Here is a 17949-nt window from a genome sequence, read left to right as displayed (position 1 = left end):
CATTACACTTTTTGTGTACAAACACATCTTTAAAAGATTATATTACAGTCAGGTCCTTCAAAAATGTTACATAAGAATACTAAATGAGATATGTTCGCATTCATTCATCACAAAGGAGTCTAGTTAAAACAAAAGTAAAGATTCTGACCAAAGACTAGCCTTCCGACACAGGGCCTTGCACCATTTTCTGTAATTCCTTGTAACTTTCTTCATCAATGTGGTCAGTGCACGATCATCCAACTGAGAAAGGAGTATGCAAAAGGAAGTCATAGTGTTAAACAGAAAAAATCAACCCTGCAAAAATCTCTTCAGTTTCAGCTTTAAGGAGGAAAATCAGTACGGTAATTGCTCAATGTAACTCTTTAAAACTCACAATAACAAAAACAATAATTACATAATTTTTGAAATAAAAAGTGCAAGCTATGATATTCACAAGATACCAAGGGATTATCACTCATTTACAAAAGATTTACAATTGAGTTAAAGTATCAATGGCTTTTCCAAAATTCTCCACGTTATAAACGTCATGCTCCAAAATCAAGAACTCAAATAAAAGAAACCATCTATTCCTTATCTTAAACATCTCACCCTCAATATCCTCAAAATTCCTACTATTCCTTTTTTTCCACAAAACCGAAAAAATAGTAAGTGGAACTAGGATTACAAATTGCCTTTATTTACATAACTCTTCACAAACCCAAATCTCATCCTTCACTGAATCTTCCACAACCCAATTGATCCCTAACAGACTATAGACCATTTTTCATAATTCATAGGCGAACAATAATTTCATTAATTGACATAATCTTCAAATTATAAATTTTTATATTTTATAGTTTTTCTCAAACATTATTGATTATTATTTTTTAAATATTTTCTAAATTTAGAAAAAACTTAAAAGAAAATATTCAGAGAAATAAAACTTCAAATATTATTGTTAAAATCTAATTATTTAATATAAAAATTTCCAAAGCATTTTCTTTTCCCTTTTTTGGTTTTCATCATTCTCTCTTGTCAAAAAAGAGCTTAACTTGGATAAGTAGAATGTCGGTGTCATTCAAAAAAATTTAAATTAGGTTCATGAAATTGGTCAAGAAATTCAAGAAGTATCACAATCTAGAGGTTCGTGCCCTTTAACTAGATAAGAATGAGTATTTATTATTAAAAGCAGTAACAAATGATTTCTCAAGATCTTTTGTGATTGTGATAAAAGAAGGTATCTTAAACCGCAGCTTCCTCATAGGCAAAATTGAAGAAAAATGTGTCTCAAGATTAACTCGATAAAATGTTAAATATTCCACATTACAAATATGATTCATATTCATATGAGTAGGCAAACTAAGCAAGTAAGCATTAGGTCCAATAGATTGAACAATAGCGAACAGATCACGAGTGTAGGATGCAATTATTTTACATATTTTTTAGGATATATATATTTTTTTGAAATATAACTTTTTAGAATATATTTTAAAATGGGTAAGAATCATGGTGTAGCAACTTACACGCAATTCTATAGTTTTATGATCCACATCCACCACAAGATTACAATCCATATTGATTAAAACAATATGCCTAATCTTAGCATCTACGCCAAGATGTGTTTGGCAAAAAATTTGGCAAGCTTCAGAAATTTTAGTATTGTTAAAGAGAGTGTATTACATGTGATTAGATTAACATACATTAGGGTAAAATGCATCATATGTAATTAATGTAATTAATTGTCTTTTCTTTTTTTTTTTTTTTCAGAAAACTTGCATATATAGGGTTTTGATTATCAAAAAAATACACATTCAACCATTCTTAATATGGTATTAGAGTTCTAAGCCGAGCCGAATCAAGGTGGAATCCCCAAGTTGATTCAATATGTTTTAGGTCAAGTTGCTTCAGTAAGTTGACTCAGTGTAAAACTAGTGTCTTTCTTCCCGCAACTATTTTTTCAGGTATAATTCTTCCAATAATTTTTTTTTTGACAACTAATTACCATATAATTTTTAAAGAATGCAGATGTAACATCTCAAAATACTAGAGTATATTCCCACGTGAGAAATTTCGCATGCGAGTTTCAACCAATTCAAGCTCTGTACCAATTCATAAGAAAAGACTATTTGAGCTGGTCTCAATTAATCCATACCACCCTAAATGAGAAACGGAAACTTGGTCATCTTCTAGATAACGAACCAAACCCTAGAAACACTACAATTAATGCCTGAGATGAAGAGAATTCCATGATCATGATATGACTCTAAAACTCTATGGTTCCAAAGATACACAAAACTCTAATGTTCAATCCCATATAAAAAAAGACAATGTGGGATGCAATTGGCAAAATCTACTCCAAAGTCAAAGACCCTTGTACAAATTTATGACTTGACGGTCAAGATATAGTTATGAAACAAGGGCACAGGTAAGTAAATGAATATTCTAACATATTAAAAAACTAGTAACAAGAGTTGGACCAATACCACATCTTGACCATGGACTGTAGCAAAGATGCAGCCTATCTCAAAAGATTTTTAGAAAAAAACTATGCATATCAACTTTTGGCAAGAGTAAACCGAAACATGATCAAGTACAAATACAGATCTTGGGAAAAGAGGAATGTTACACTTAATAAAGTAATTTTCATCATAACATCAAAAGAAATCAGGAAGAGGTCATACTCGAACCTCGCTCTTGATAGTTTATCTCTTAATCTCATAAGATTTTAAATGTCGTCAATAGTCAAAGAACACAACTTACCCGGAGACAAGTGTTGAAAACTGCGTTGCAAGCCCAATATCTCTAGCAAAGGATCGTGATACAAAAATACCCAAAAAAAGATTCCTGAACAGGTTCATATATTAACCAACAGGAAGAAGAAGCACCTACTGATCTCACTGCTTTTAAGATCGACATTGAATGATTGCATATCGATTGGAGAAGCTTTGAGAAACTTACAAGTACAAGTGTAATAAAACACTCAAATAGTCTTTCTTTCTCACATGATATGAATGTCTCACATAAGCCCTTGAGAACTCCTGGATTATAAACTCAAGAGCTACTATCAGTATGATAACTACCTCTGAGTTTTTCAATACATATGTTCCCTAAATAACAATGTAAGCAAGGGGAACACAAAGCTTAGTCCTACCCTTATCTCAGAAAATGTGTGACGTGTTCCCAAATTTTGTACTAATCTGGTGTCAACAAGTAAATTATCATAAAACTTGAACTGTAGAATAACATTTTATTCTTCTCCTGTGATTTTCAGGACTAAAATTAAGAAAAAATGATTGGACGTATTGAGGTCAAACAAGGACTCTACAACCTAAATACACCTTAGAAAACCTTCTTGACTATTACCACCAACCCTATACACAAATTTTGACTCCACGACAAGAGACTTGAGTGACCATCCTTCTCCATTTTAAAGGTTATGCTTCTTTCATTGTTTACAAATTCATAATATGAAAATTTACACTACGATATCTGTGAATTTGTAAAACATAAGCGTTTATGATGCGGAACTAGGATCAACTAATGTGATCAAAAACTCCAACATACAATTTAGCACAAAAACTTATTAGTTTCTAAATTAATAAGTTTTTCCATCAATTGTTTTAATAATGTTAGTCCATTGAAACAATCTTATTAGTTTAGAGACTAATTAAATATTTACTTTTTTAAAACAAAAATATTTGCTTAATGTTTGACTGAAAAACCTGCTATGTTTCAAAAAGTGGGATTAGGAAGATATTTGTAATTCTTTCTAAGTAATCTTTCCTAATATTATTAAATTGAGAAATATTACAACTACTAAGAATAGGATAGCCAAATATAAAAATAACAAAATAAAATAAAATCTTAAGTTACTTTCTCCTCCCAAAGTCTTCAAGTTACTAGAGGGACAATAATAAACTCCCAAATAGTACAACAATTTTGAATTCAAAAGAATTACAATTTCTAATCTATTTAGAAATCTAAACTTAATCAATTCTGCGTCAATAATACCCTGCACAGCTTTTCTCGGAGGGGATGAACCATATTTAATCTACGCATAACTTTATTTATTTCTATTCTTATACAATTAGGCTTTGTTATTGTATCCCATATATGTCTTTCCCATGCTATCATAAGTTGTGAAATAAAGAGCCAATTTATTCATAAACTGTATATGTGAGATGTCAGAATAAAAGACTAGAGAGACTGAGTGAAAATTAGGGGCTAGGACTTTGAAGTAAGGTTTATTAGTTTGAATTAAGGATTTTAAATTTCTTTTTTAAAAAAAAAAAATTAAATAACTAATTAGCATGAACAAAATAAGAATTATGCCTCCAGCGCAAATCTAAAATTTTTAACGTAAGAAAATTAGTTTCAATATCAATTGGCAATATTGGCTGATTTCACCAATTTTGACTGCTTTTTTGGCCAGTTCAAGATATTTGCATATATTATATTTTGTTTCCTTTTTCAATAGAAAAAGAAACTTTATTAAAATAGGAGAAAAAAATTACAGAAATGGAGAATAATACATCCTCCAAAATAAAACACGCAAAAATAAGGTGTAGGCACAGAATGCTCCTCATGGATAGGGAGAACGAAATATGCATCTAAGGACTATGTGAAATATGTATCTAGGGCTATGTACTAAGGAAAAAAACGTCCCAGTTTCATTGTAGATTCAAGATGATTGTTTCGTGATATAGTATTTTGTTGTTAGAGTGGTATGATCCATACCAGCTAGCATTAGCCGGTAATTTAAGATATTTACTCCTTCAGTATAGCATATGAATAAGTATGCAGTAAAAGAACAAACCTTGGGTTGTTGATCAGGATTCTGTTCATGCACCTTGTTTATTTTTGCAAGTAATAAAATCAGATGTCCTCTTTGGTTTTCCACGTTATGCTTCTGAGAAATCAAATATAGCAAGATGTATCAGGAAAAGAAATGTTGCATGGACCATATTGGCGCAAGTATATCATTATTGAAGATCAAAGCTACTTAGAGAAATACAATTTTGTTTAAACTAACAATACCAGGAACCCAAATGCTTGCTGAATCCAGTCTAGAATATCCTCATCTTTTTTCCTCTTGTGATCCTTGGGCCATGGAAGACCTCGGGTGTTACGAAGGGCAAAAACAGCTGCTTGGATCTTCAATTAGGAAAAGAGGAAGAAAATAATACCAGAAGAATGTTAATAAGACAAGAAACGAAATTAAAAAGGACATTGACAATAACGAAGTTTGCAACCTCAGGATATTTTGACATTGCTTCCCCAATATTTTCAGGACCAAGAGACAGAATATTGTAAAGAGTACCATTCCTTGTGGTCTCTGCAACCTTATTTTGAGCTTCAAAAATCTGTGCAGAGAAAAAAAAAAGAATAATGATTAACAAAGAAGCATTTTTAAATTTTGAAAATAAATATTACTTTGATTGCATACTATCCCCAACAGGTAAGGCATGAACCAGGATAACAGCCTTGGTGATGGCAGATGAACATTTGTCGTCCCAAAGACTCACCTCAGAATCAACCTCAGTAAAATGTTTCAAATTAACAGCCTTCAAAACCTCAGACAGAACATTAACAGTTTGGTAAGCCTTGGGCAGTTCAGTGCTACAGAGAACAAGAAAACTGAAAATCAGATAAGTACTGATGTACAACAACAAAATATCGATAAACTATTAGAGAAATGTTTTCCCAGTCTGTATATAGGATTTCCCAAATACTCCTATAATTCTTCAGAGCATATAACAAATAATAGCATTTTGTTACAGCTGCCAAGAAAGACCAGTTTAAAAATTTGGTTTATCTGAGAGGAACGCATGGCAAGGATAAAACAAGAGCAGGGTAAGTTTCAGCATAATAGGAAAAAATCAAATCTGGCTACTGATTCCTAAGAGAAAGGCAAGTTTTTAGCAAAATAGGAAAAGAATCTGGTCCAGTGATTCCTTTTCTCTCTATGATCCTAATGATGTAGCACAAGTAGAACTTGAACATAAAATTTAGAACAAAATTTATTAGGAATCAAGATTAAAATGTTACTTTGCTGTATTGGTTATACATCACCTAATTAGTTAAATGTAAAAAGGAATTTCCCTCATAAATGATTCCTTCTTCATTTATTTATTTCCTTTTTCAAATGAAAATTTTACAATTCGAGCCTTCAAGCCTAAATAGGATTGAAGGCCTATCTATGCATGGTTCTTCAATAAAATCATCTGACACTTATTTCAAAAAAGATTACTTGACACTTTCAAAAATCTGAAAATTCTACGGTGGTTCTCCACTGAGATGGGCAGTGGGGCGTAAAGATAGGCACAGGGGCGTAAAGATAGGGATAGGGACGGGTATAGGTAGAAAATTATAAACCTGAAATAGGTGCAGGACAGATATGGATTTAATAATATACCTCATTACATGCGCCTGCCTTGGCCTACTATATATATAATTAATAAAATTTTATTTTATTTTTAATTCTATCAAATTAATCAAATCTTGATTAATAAATATTTAGTGTTATATACTACTAATGTTATTTTATATTTATTATCGATTATATTATGTTAAATATTGTTTTAAATTATATTTTATTTTAATTAATATTCAAGATATTTTAATTGATTTTTAAATTTATCTATAAGATCTCTTAAATTAAAAAATGGGTAAACAAAGTGAATGGCAGGTAAAAAAGTTTACCTGTGAAGCGGGTGGTGGATAAATAATGTTTTACCCACTTTGAGTATGAAACGGATATAGATTTATATTTTTCTTGATAAGGCAATTATTGGAGTGGACAATCCTGCCCGTACCTGCCCCGTGCTAACTTCTAGTTTTCCAGAAAGTCTCAGACATAGGCCGACAAGGCAAGCAACATTGGAAGCTTCTACAAGACTTTTCTCTAACTTGGGCTATGACTCAATCCCAGACACAGAACATTAACAATGTAATATTAGAGCAAGATGTCATAGAGGATTTTTAGTCTTTTCAGCAAAAGTTTGACACTTTCCTTGAAATATACCAGGAAGATTGCCAACAACTAGTCATGTAAATCAGGGCTATCTCTTGAGAAATCTTAGGCTCATGATTGAAGGTTCCTGCAGCATTCTAAGTTAGTAGCTACTGGCGCCATGGGATAAGCAACCTCAGGATCCCCATAAGCAAATTAAAAGGGTAAGCATAATCCTAAACTTTGCTAAATTGCATTGTCCCCATTATAATGGTAGTGAAGATCCCCTGGGCTGGTTGAACTATTGTGAGAATCTTTTTCCTCGCTAATGACTTGCAGAGGAGGACAACGGCAAGTCAGATTTCTTTTTCCAACTTAGCAGGTCATGGCCAACTTTGAGCTTCATGGGTCATGAAGCTCGAACTTGACGACCCCAACCTTACTCATGACGATCATAAATCATACTACAGCCTCCATTTTTAACTGCCCATCAACAATAATAAGCTAGGCGATTTAATCAACCTTTATCAAATCATAATCATGGAGGATTGTCAAAAGACGCTTTAAACAACTAGCAACTCAAGTCTTGTCTTCGACTGCAAATCAAGCTAGAGATTTTTATAGATAAGTTACATAATTACATAAACTTGTTGAAGTTTAGTTGTAAAAGACCCAAAATGTGTAGAATTTGATGAGTTGGCATGTCTTTCTGTCGTGGACGTTGTCGCAGAAGGGACCCTCATTCAAGTACTTCCAACATAGGCTCTACTTTTTTTAAGAGTAAAAAGGTATACTAAAATGGCACCAAGAAGGTTCAACCATGTACAAAATTATTTACATTTCCAACAACATATAAACAAGGTCCCCAAGATCATCACAAAAGTTAAATGGCTGGCTCTTTAATAAAAAAATTTAGCCTAGAACTACGAATCTTCAAATATATCAAAAGAAAATTCAATCTCTTCAAAAGTCTTTCTACTTTTCTTTTTCCAAATTGCCGAAAAGATAACCAAAAAAATAAATTTCAAAGTTTTCTTATTCGTCTTGATGTCTTTCCAAGCCCACAAGTTATCCCTCACTGTGCCAGCAATGATCCAACTCAACTCACAAAAACCATAAACCAAAAGAGTATATGGTAAAGGGATTTCCTATAAAGAGATTCTCTTCCTCCTCTATTTCATCCTCTTCCTTTGCCACTGGTTTACATTTTTCCAGCTTGCCACCATTTCATTCATCCTTTCGCTAAACACATTATGGTCCAAAGATGCCTTCTTAAGCTCTGCTAGAGGTGGATATTTTGGGTCCTAATCCGCCATGGAAGATGAGTAGGGATCGCCAACAAGTTTGGATTTCAATCACCTCTTTTCGCTCTTTGCCACTCCTCTTCCTCTAGTTTATCGTTTTTTTTTCTATTAAGAATGGTTTTGATCGATGTATTTAGTTAAATATTACAATCATATATATACAGGTTTTCGAGGATAGAAAAAGAAATAGCAGTTAATTACAATTAATTACGAATGTGTAATTTAATCCTAATTTTTTTCTTCTTTCATACCCTGTTTTATTTCCTCTTTAATATTCTGATTTATGTCCTTTTTAATGTAATGATTTATTTTCTCTTTAATACTCTGATTTACTTTCTTATTAAACTTTGATTTACTTCCATCTTTAATATTACCCCCTCAAACTGGAGAATAAATATTTTCCATTCTCAAATTGTTAATAAGAGTTTTGAATGTTGAATTAGTTATTACTTTAGTTAATACATCTATTAGTTGAGAATTAATGGGTATGTATGGGGAACATATCAGGTTGTTGTCGAGTTTTTTCTTTACGAAATGTCTGCCAATCTTAATGTGTTTGGTTCAATCATGTTGCATCAGATTGTCAACGATACTTATAACCGACTTGTTGTCATAGTATTGGCGCATAGGATTTTCTCACTTGATTTTAAGATCTTATATAATTCTTTTTATTCATAATAGTTCACATACCCCTTGTGTCACTGCCCAAAACTTTGGTTCGCATTTGATCTCGCAACTACATTTTGTTTTTAACTTCTTCAAGTGAGTAGATCGCCTTCAAGGAAAATAAACTAGCTCGTAATAGATTTTTTGTCTGCAACCGACTCTGCATAATATGCATTAGTATAGGTTTCTAGGAGTAATTTGTTATTCTTTTTTAACATAATTCCTTTCTCTTGTGATCCTTGTATATATTGCAATACTCTGCAAGTTACTTATAGGTGCACTTCTTTTAGGTTGTGCATGAATTGGTTTATAATACATACCGCAGAAGTGATGTTTGGTCTTGTGTGGGATAGGTAAATCAATCTGCCAACTAATTTCTTATGCATTTCCTTATGTACTGGCGTATCTTCCTCTAATACTTCTAATTTGTTATTAGGATCAATAGGAGTGTTAGTTGGTTTTCATGTTAGCTTGCCAATGTCTTTTAGCATATCACGATAGTTTTCTAGTGAATTTTGAATGTTCTCTTGTGGTGATGGTTTTGAGATGTTTGACAATTGTGGTAGATTAAAATTTGTTACGAATTTTGTATCGTTATCTTCCAATGTATACTCCCTCTAAAGATAAAGTTGAGTATAGTAAGATTTTTCTTCAACAAATGTGACATCCGTAAATAAATAAAATTTTTGGGTTGACGAATGGTAACATTTGTACTCTTTTTGAGTAAACAAGTATCTCATAAACATATTAGGGCTTGGGAATCAAATTTTTCTCTTTGATGGCAATGATTATAAACAAAGGCAACACACTCAAATATCCGAGAAACCACATGTTTTGTGACACTAACTGCTGGATAAAACTGTTGAAATGTTTCAAGAGGACATTTATAGTCAAGAACACTTGTGGAAGAACGATTAATAATGTACATGGTAGTAAGGACAACTTCTCTCCAATATCCTTTTGGGACATTATTTTGGAAAAGAAAAACTATGGTGGTGGTTAAAAGGTGACAATTCTTGCGTTTTACTACTCCATTATGTTGTGAAGAGTGAACGCATAATGATTCATGAATAATTTCTTCTTAATGGAAGAATGAACAAAATGTGTGATTGAAAAAAATTTTGACATTGTCGATACAAAATTTTTTTATGAATATTTCAAATTGAATTTTTATTATATTGCAAAATTGACGTAAGATATGGCCACATCATATTTGATTTTAAGCAAAAATAACCAAGTGACTCGAGTGCAATCGTCAATAAGTGAGACAAACCATCGAGTCCAAAAAATATTAGGTATGTGATATGGTCCCCAAATATCAGTATGGATTAATGAATACAAAACTAAACTTCATTTATTACTAATGGAAAATATCACAAGCTTATATTTTACAAACTCACATATATTGTAAAATAAACTTCTATAGTCTGAATTCTTAAATAATGATGAAAATATCATGTCTAAAATAGAGACGGATGGGAATCCAAATCTTTTATAGTGAAGTTAAATCTTATTTGTGAGTTCGGTAGTAATAGCAGAAAAAGATCTCTTATGTGCATCCATGTAGTAGAGTCCATTCTGCCTTCAACTTATCCAATTATCTTTCCCGAATTCCAGTCATCAAAGTCGCAATAAAAAGACTTAAATATAATTTTGCAGTTTAAGTCTTGTGATAGTTTATTCACTGACACTAAATTAATACATAATTTAGGGACATGTAATACATTTTTCAGAATAAGGGTAGGTCTAAATTTAACATCGGCCTTGCCTGCAATAATATTGATGGAATCATCTGCAATAATAATCTTTTTATTACTTAAACATGGAACATATATATAAAAATATTTGGAAGTATTGGTCATATGGTCTGTGACTTCCGAGCTTATAATCCAATAATTTTCAAATGATTTATCCTAGTCATTTAGTTCCTGTGAAGTAAGATCCATACCTGAGTGTACCAATAAACCGATACTTGTTTGTTTCTCCACGGACTCAAGTCGAACCTTTAATCTTTTTATCTATATTCTGAATTTACTAAGATGTAAAGTTGTCACGCTAAAATTTGTTTCCACAACATGGAACATAATCACCACCATCTTTTGAGAATTGAATAGTAATTAATTATTAAAAAGAAAAAATTACCGAAAGGATTTTACCCGAAACACGTGAGTTGCGTGAAGCTGTTTGTGTTTGGTCGCAATGAAGGCAAGAGAGAGAGCTTGTAGACAGCTGTTGGAGACTAGCGGCTATACGGAGTAGCGACTGGTTCTAGGATCGATTATGAAGGCCGGCTAGTGGTGTCTGGCGACAGAAAGGTGGTGACCGGCTATGAAAGCTTACCCCTTTTAGCCTTTCTTATTTTAGCAATGAGGACCGAATAGAATTTGTAAAAAAGTTTAGAAATTTCTTAATCTAAAACTTTGATATCATACTAAGAATGGTTTTAATTAATGTACTTAGTTGAAAATTACATCTCTATATATACAGGTTTTCTAGGAAATAAAAAAAATAAAAAATTAATTACAATCAATTACAGAGGTATAATTATACCTTTATTTTTTTCCTCTTCAATACCTTGATTTATTTTCTCTTTAATATTCTGATTTACTTCTTTTTTGATGTCCTGATTTATTTTGTCTTTAATGTTCTGATTTACTTCCTCCTTAATACCTTAATGTACTGCCATCTTTAATAGTTCCTAAATAATTTTCTTTTCTGCTGCTCTACTTCTTCTCTCTTGCTTCGCCCACCATTCTTATCTTGCTTGTTTGCTGGGCCACACCCTATTTTTTCTTCCTATATTTGCTGCTGACTTCGGCTCCTTTCTTTTTTCAGAAATTGCATCCTAGTGAACATGAATTAGCTCTTTTCTCTATCCAACCCGTATGCTACTACATTCTTATAACTCTTAATATTGTTCTTTCGGAGTAATCTTTAGGGCCCACCTCGCAATCCTTTTCCCACAAAGGTCAACTAAGATTAAAATAAGCAAATATTTTATCTATTAATTATCTCAAACCATATCCTCCACAAATTCTCCTCCCATTTCCAGCCAGAGCAGATTATGAGGCAAGACTATTCCATTTTAAAATTTTGAATTTGGCTGCTCATCAATGCCGGTTTTTATTGCTACTCCGTCATGGATAGGATATGTGACTAAGACCTGCATAATTCCAACGCCACCATTGAGTTATCATCTTGGTTCTTAATTCCTGATGATGATTTGTGTCTTTTAGCTATTTTTGGCTTGGTTGAAGGCAGCTCCTTCATAGCACTTGAATTCTATAGCCTTGCCACCACAGTCGCCACCTCCCTCCACCCCAAGCATCCTCTTCTTTCTGGTATACCCACCTTGTTTGTCCATTAGCCCCCAGAAACCTCAACAATCCTATTCTTACAACATGACAACCAATTCATCTCCCAGATCATAATCCTTATTTCGATTTTTGAATTTATTTCGAGATTAGAGATAAAGTTGAGTAAGAGAGAGCTTATTAGTATCAATTTGGAAGACATGATAGATTGCAATAACTTAGTGACAACGATAGGTTGCAATAAGTTGGAGCTGCTTATTTTCTTCCTAAGGGACCCACTATGTAGTAATCCATGTAGCATACTCTTTTGGAAGAGGGTAGAGAAGAAAATAGCTAAGCGGTTAAAGAGTTAAAAGGGAGGAGGTCTCTTCAATCTAGAGGGTAGGGCCACATTGACCCAATCATGTCTTTCTAGCATTCCACTCCATTACTTATCCCTATTTAAGATTCTTGGTGGAGTAGCAGACAATTGAGGATTATATGAAAAGGTTCCTTTGGTTGGGAGTTAGGGAGGATTATAAGGACCATTTAGTGAGTCGGGAGATGTATAGTAAATCTAAGAGTTTATGAGGCTTGGGAACTAAAAATCTCATAGAAAAAACATATCTTTAAAGGCTAAATGACTCCAATGCTTACCAAGGGAACTAGACTATTTGCGGCATAGAGTGGCTAAAAGCATCCACGGGAGGAAGAGAGAGGATTGGGATGTCCACGCAAGAAAGTATTTCTCTCGTTGAAGTCCCCAGAAGGCCATCTCTCAACTGTATCCTGTGTTCCTTCCCCATATGCTCATTTATCCTATTTCACAACAGCAGAGAGAAGGACATTTTGGAATTTCTACTTCTCTCAAAATCTTTTAAATAAGGATACTCTAGACATTTTGTCCTTATTAGATTTATTGGCACCTATCACCATTTCCTCCTTGTCTGATAAAAGATTGTGGAACCTAGAATTTTCCAATATCTTTACTTGCAAATCCTTCTTTGAATACATCATTAATAACTCTATCAGTACATTTATAAATGTTGTTAAGGGACTCTATAATGCTCCCGTTCCTTCTAAGTTGAAGTGTTTTGCTTGGTCTATGATTCATCAAAAGCTAAACACAAACAACCTGCTCTAAACTCGTCGTTCTAATCGAGCCCTTCCTCCCGATGTTTTGTTTTGTGCTTAAGAGGAGAAAAAATACATGCCAATTTGTTCCTTCATTGAGGTGGATTTGAATCTGGGGACAAATGTACTAAAGTTGTTTCGGTGTTACTGGATATTGCCTCCAATACTGAAGAGCCTCCTAAGTGCTTTTATTAAAAGGAACGGGTTAAGGAATGCAGCCAAATCTTTATGGCATGGTGATTTCTTTGCAGGCTTTTGGTGTTTCTGGCAGACACAAAATTCAAGTTTCTTTAACAACAAAAACACTTCATATTCTAAGTTGTGGGAATGCATGGCTTTTTTTGCTTCCTTATAGCTAAAGGGCAATGATTCTTTTTATGATATTAGTATTTCCGACCTCTACCAACGTTAGGATATCTTTATACATGACAGGTAGCTTTTCTTTTGTTTCTTTTTTCTTTTCATTTTTCTAAGTTGGTATGGGTTTATTTTACAAATTCTTCTTTGTTTCTGTTTACTATGGAGGATGTCTCATTCTCCTTTGTTACAATTCTTTCCTTCGATCTCAATAAATTCTTCTTCTTTTATCCAGGAAAAAAAAAGGGAAAAGTTAGCATTGACAATCAATTTTTGGATTGTTCTCATAATAGTCACTGGAAGGCAGTTGTTAAGTTTCTTTGGCAAGCATGGCGCATGTTATATATATGTGCTACAACTCGAAGGGAAATTCTAGAGTATAAGAGGAACATTTTCCTCAATTGCCTTTTCCCATCTACCCTTTTCTTATTAGTAATTGTTCATATTTTTCCTTTTATTATCATAGGGATTCCTATACATTACTCGTTTATAATTTCTTCATGACATATGATAGAAGTAAAACTATTCTCTTCAGTGTAAACTTCTTTAGAGGATAACACCTAATGGAACACTTCATCAAGATATAACTAACCAGTCAGCTTCATCAACTGCCATTTGAAAGACTTGGATATATTTCTTATACTGGTGTTGATAAAAACTCCACATTTCACGAATATCGCCTTTTTTTACCCGTCCCACCAAAGCAGAATTCTTACCCTGCAAACATAAGAAAAAAATTAAAGAAAGCAATGCAACAAAATAATCTGAGCAGCTAAAAGAACTAGTAAGTGCTAATCAAATGATTTATGGAACTAGATAAACAGGTCCATCTTAATTAAGGAATGAATCATACTTAACCCAGTCTCATATCCCACTTAGAACATAGATTCTGAATCACATTTCTAATTATGGATCATAAATCCCTAAAAATAGTGGAATCAGACAATAATCTATTGAAACTATATGTACCATACTTCTCTGTTTCATAATCACATCTACATCCTTCTTAAAACTGTTCTGGAAATACTAATTTCAATATTATAACAAACAGTGTTGTATACCTAACAAGTACAATTGTTTTGAGGGTATAAGTTTTATAGTACTTAGTATTGTTTGCACAAGAAGCCTGTCTTTTTTCCCCTTTCTTTCCAGATCTATGGGGACAAAAAACTTAATTATACAAGGCTAGCAACACCAAGAAAGTTAATTATACAAGAATGCCACACAAACATGTCGCAACTACAATCCCATGCTGATATTCTTTAAACTGGGGCAGCCTTCTTATACAAGAATATTTTGGATTAAATTTGAGGGATGACTCCCATTTTCGCAGCAATGAATCATTACAAGCCAAAAAACAAGATGAAATAACATTCAAAGGAAAGTGAAAATAACATCTCACCCCTTCAAAACACTGCTGGAGGGCAGTTTTAAATTGGCGAACACCCTCTCCACTTGATGTAGGATCCAATTTTTGAGCTTCCTCAAAGGCATAGAAACGGCCTATGTTGCACAGAATATAAAACAGAAGAAAGAAGCAGGTTAAGAATGCTAGTGGAAAGCAATTGAATAAATGATAAAAAAAAAATGATATTATCCTCAGAAATGTGTTTGAAAGAATGTAATGGAGCAAAAAAAACTTCCAATATATATTAATTCTAAGATATATCGTGAATCAATTTCATATAGAAAAAGAAGATATATTAATAGGACGAAAGGAATACGAATAATGAAAATTAGGTCTCCGAAATAATAGAAAAACAGAAAAAGTAGAGACTAGCTAATCAAAAGGAGAATAGTCTGCCAATCTCTACATAAAACTGAAAAGAAGCATCCCTAAAATATTTGTTAGCCTTAGCCAGATGGAAGCTAAAAAACAAACTTTATCCCAAAGAATCAGAAAAGATGATTTGTAATTCCAAAAGGTTTTAGTATTCTACTCAAACTATATAATCCACATACCTGTCAAGAAAGCCCCAATACAGATGATTTTACTTCTGAAAAAAAAATAAAAAGTATAATATGATCACTACTTCACAAGTACCAAGGGAGTGCCTACAAAATTATTTATAAATCAGTGAATATGTCTATAAAATTCTCAAAATCTTCTAACGAATGAATAGGATAACCTATCACCATTTTTTTTTTTTTTTTGAGATAACCTATCACCAATGAGCCCAAATACTTGAGCCATATCCGTAATTCTACCAAACTCCTCTTCCAACCCCTCAAAGGCTCTATTGTGTCTATCTACCCAATCCACCCAGAATTGTATAGATAGTTGGTAAGTTTAATGCCCCTTTTTTTTTTTTTTTCCTAAGGGCGTAATCTAAGAAAATTCTGCGCCCACACGCGAAAGCGTCATTCCAAATCCACCACAAACATAGAATCTTACCGCGAATCTATTACTCAAAATCACAATAAACCTACAACCCTACATGAAATATTACAGTGAACGATAATAATCACAAACTCCCAGTAGACCCACTATCTATACTACCACTAATTATTACACACTCAATCATGCCAAAAAATGAAAACATTATTGTCTGGTTCCTCTATCTGCTAGACTCGGAAATCAGCAACTCCGATCCCGACTCCATCCCTAATCCATCTGTAAATGATACGGAGTGAGTATATACAACTCAGTACAGTAAAAATTAAGTTACAGGCATCATACACAACAATAGGGAACTCAGAGGTCCTCAATGTACTCCACCTACTTAACCTAATACCTACTCTTAGTAATTTAAAAGATAATGCATGTTAATTGTGACCGCCCCTCGACGTCCCCTAACCATACAAATACACTCACTCGTCACCAGTATCGGCGATCACCAATAAACTACTTAGCTCTCGACCCCTAATAGGCCACACACACACACAGATACCATTCTCACCCGTCACCAGTATCAGCACTCACCAATAAACCGCCTACCTCTCGACCCCTAATAGGCCCCACACACACACATATACCATTCCCACCCGTCACCAGTATCGGCGACCACTAATAAACCGCCTATCTCTCGACCCCTAATAGGCCACACACACATAGATACCATTCCCACCCGTCATCAATATCGGCGACCACCAATAAACCGCCTACCTCTTGACCCCTAATAGGCCACACACACACACAAATACCATTCCCACCCGTCACCAGTATCGGCGACCACCAACAAACCGCCTATCCCTCGACCCCTAATAGGCTACGTACACACCCAAATACTATTCTTTCCTGTCACCAATATCGGCGACCAAACTCCTTCCCGTCGAAGTCCCCTGACCATCACCACTATCGGCGATCAACTTATTTTTTCTAAGTAGCGACAACCAATATCGGCGTCCCCTAATGCTACCAACTCAACACAATATCATCATGTCCGTGCATAAGACACGCACTAACACTTCACACACTCACACCTGTAACACTCCCTTACCAACTATCACATTTACAGCAGCTATACCAACCTACATACAGCTTATACTCTCACACCACACAGCTACACCACTCATTCCCTCTCCCTACACAGAGAAACCCCACACCTCTATTCCGACACTTCATTCCCCCGGTCTACAGCCTCCCTTTTCTCCTCCTAAATCTTCTACATCCACACACACTACTACCTCCCTTACCATATCCACCTCACTCGCCAAATCTCTTCTTCTCTCCCCCTCCACGGCCTACTCTAGATATTCCACTCTCAAATCCCGAAATCATCTCTCTCTCCTCCCGTGGTCCCCTCCGCAAACCTCCATTCGTGCTCACACAACATCCCCTCCCTCTCACGAACCTCAATCACACACTACACATCTCCCTTTCTCTCCTCCCGCGGCCCCCCCTCCATACGCCTCCATTCACACTCATCAGCTCCTCTCCCTCATAACCCGCACTCACACACACCGCACTCCTTCCCTTCCCTTCCCTCCTCCCGCGGGCTAGCCTCCTCCATACGCTCCCGTTCACGCACAACATCTCCTCTCCCTTACTGACCGCACTCACACACACCATACTCCTTCATTTCTCTCCACCCGCGACCCAGCCTCCTCCATACGCCCCCGCTCACACACCACATCTCCTCTCCCTCACATACCACACTCACACACACCGCACTCCTTCCTTCCTCTCCTCTCACGGCCTAATCTCCCCCATGCGCCCCCCGCTCACACACGATCTCACCTCTCCCTCACAGGCCTCTCTCCCACGCCACACTTCTTCTTCTTCCTCCTTCCGCGGTCTCCTCCGCACACCTCCACTCCCACT

General features: G+C 34.7%; 1 protein-coding gene across 15 annotated transcripts in view; it reads right to left on the bottom strand.

Moving 5' to 3' along the window:
• LOC110808131 (callose synthase 3-like) overlaps positions 1 to 17949 on the bottom strand; it is a 59860-nt gene that overhangs the window by 29319 nt on the left and 12592 nt on the right. For 11 of the 15 annotated variants that reach the window (XM_088206530.1, XM_088206529.1, XM_088206528.1 and 8 more), the window contains 7 exons: positions 15088 to 15188; positions 14278 to 14402; positions 5451 to 5616; positions 5232 to 5342; positions 5017 to 5133; positions 4796 to 4888; positions 149 to 240 (listed from right to left, as the gene is read on the bottom strand). In XM_088206530.1, the coding sequence (XP_088062656.1) occupies positions 149 to 240; positions 4796 to 4888; positions 5017 to 5133; positions 5232 to 5342; positions 5451 to 5616; positions 14278 to 14402; positions 15088 to 15188 (805 nt within the window). Of the gene's footprint in view, positions 1 to 148; positions 241 to 4795; positions 4889 to 5016; positions 5134 to 5231; positions 5343 to 5450; positions 5617 to 14277; positions 14403 to 15087; positions 15189 to 15647; positions 15683 to 17949 lie in introns of all 15 variants that reach the window. The other 4 variants (XM_088206531.1, XM_088206526.1, XM_088206524.1 and 1 more) reach the window with 4 other exon arrangements.

The sequence above is a fragment of the Carica papaya genome, chromosome 6 (genome assembly GCF_054855325.1).
Source record: "Carica papaya isolate Zhongbai chromosome 6, ASM5485532v1, whole genome shotgun sequence".
NCBI lineage: Eukaryota > Viridiplantae > Streptophyta > Magnoliopsida > Brassicales > Caricaceae > Carica > Carica papaya.
The sequence above is the reverse complement of the archived record's forward strand: the minus strand, read 5'-3'. Positions and strand labels throughout refer to the sequence as shown.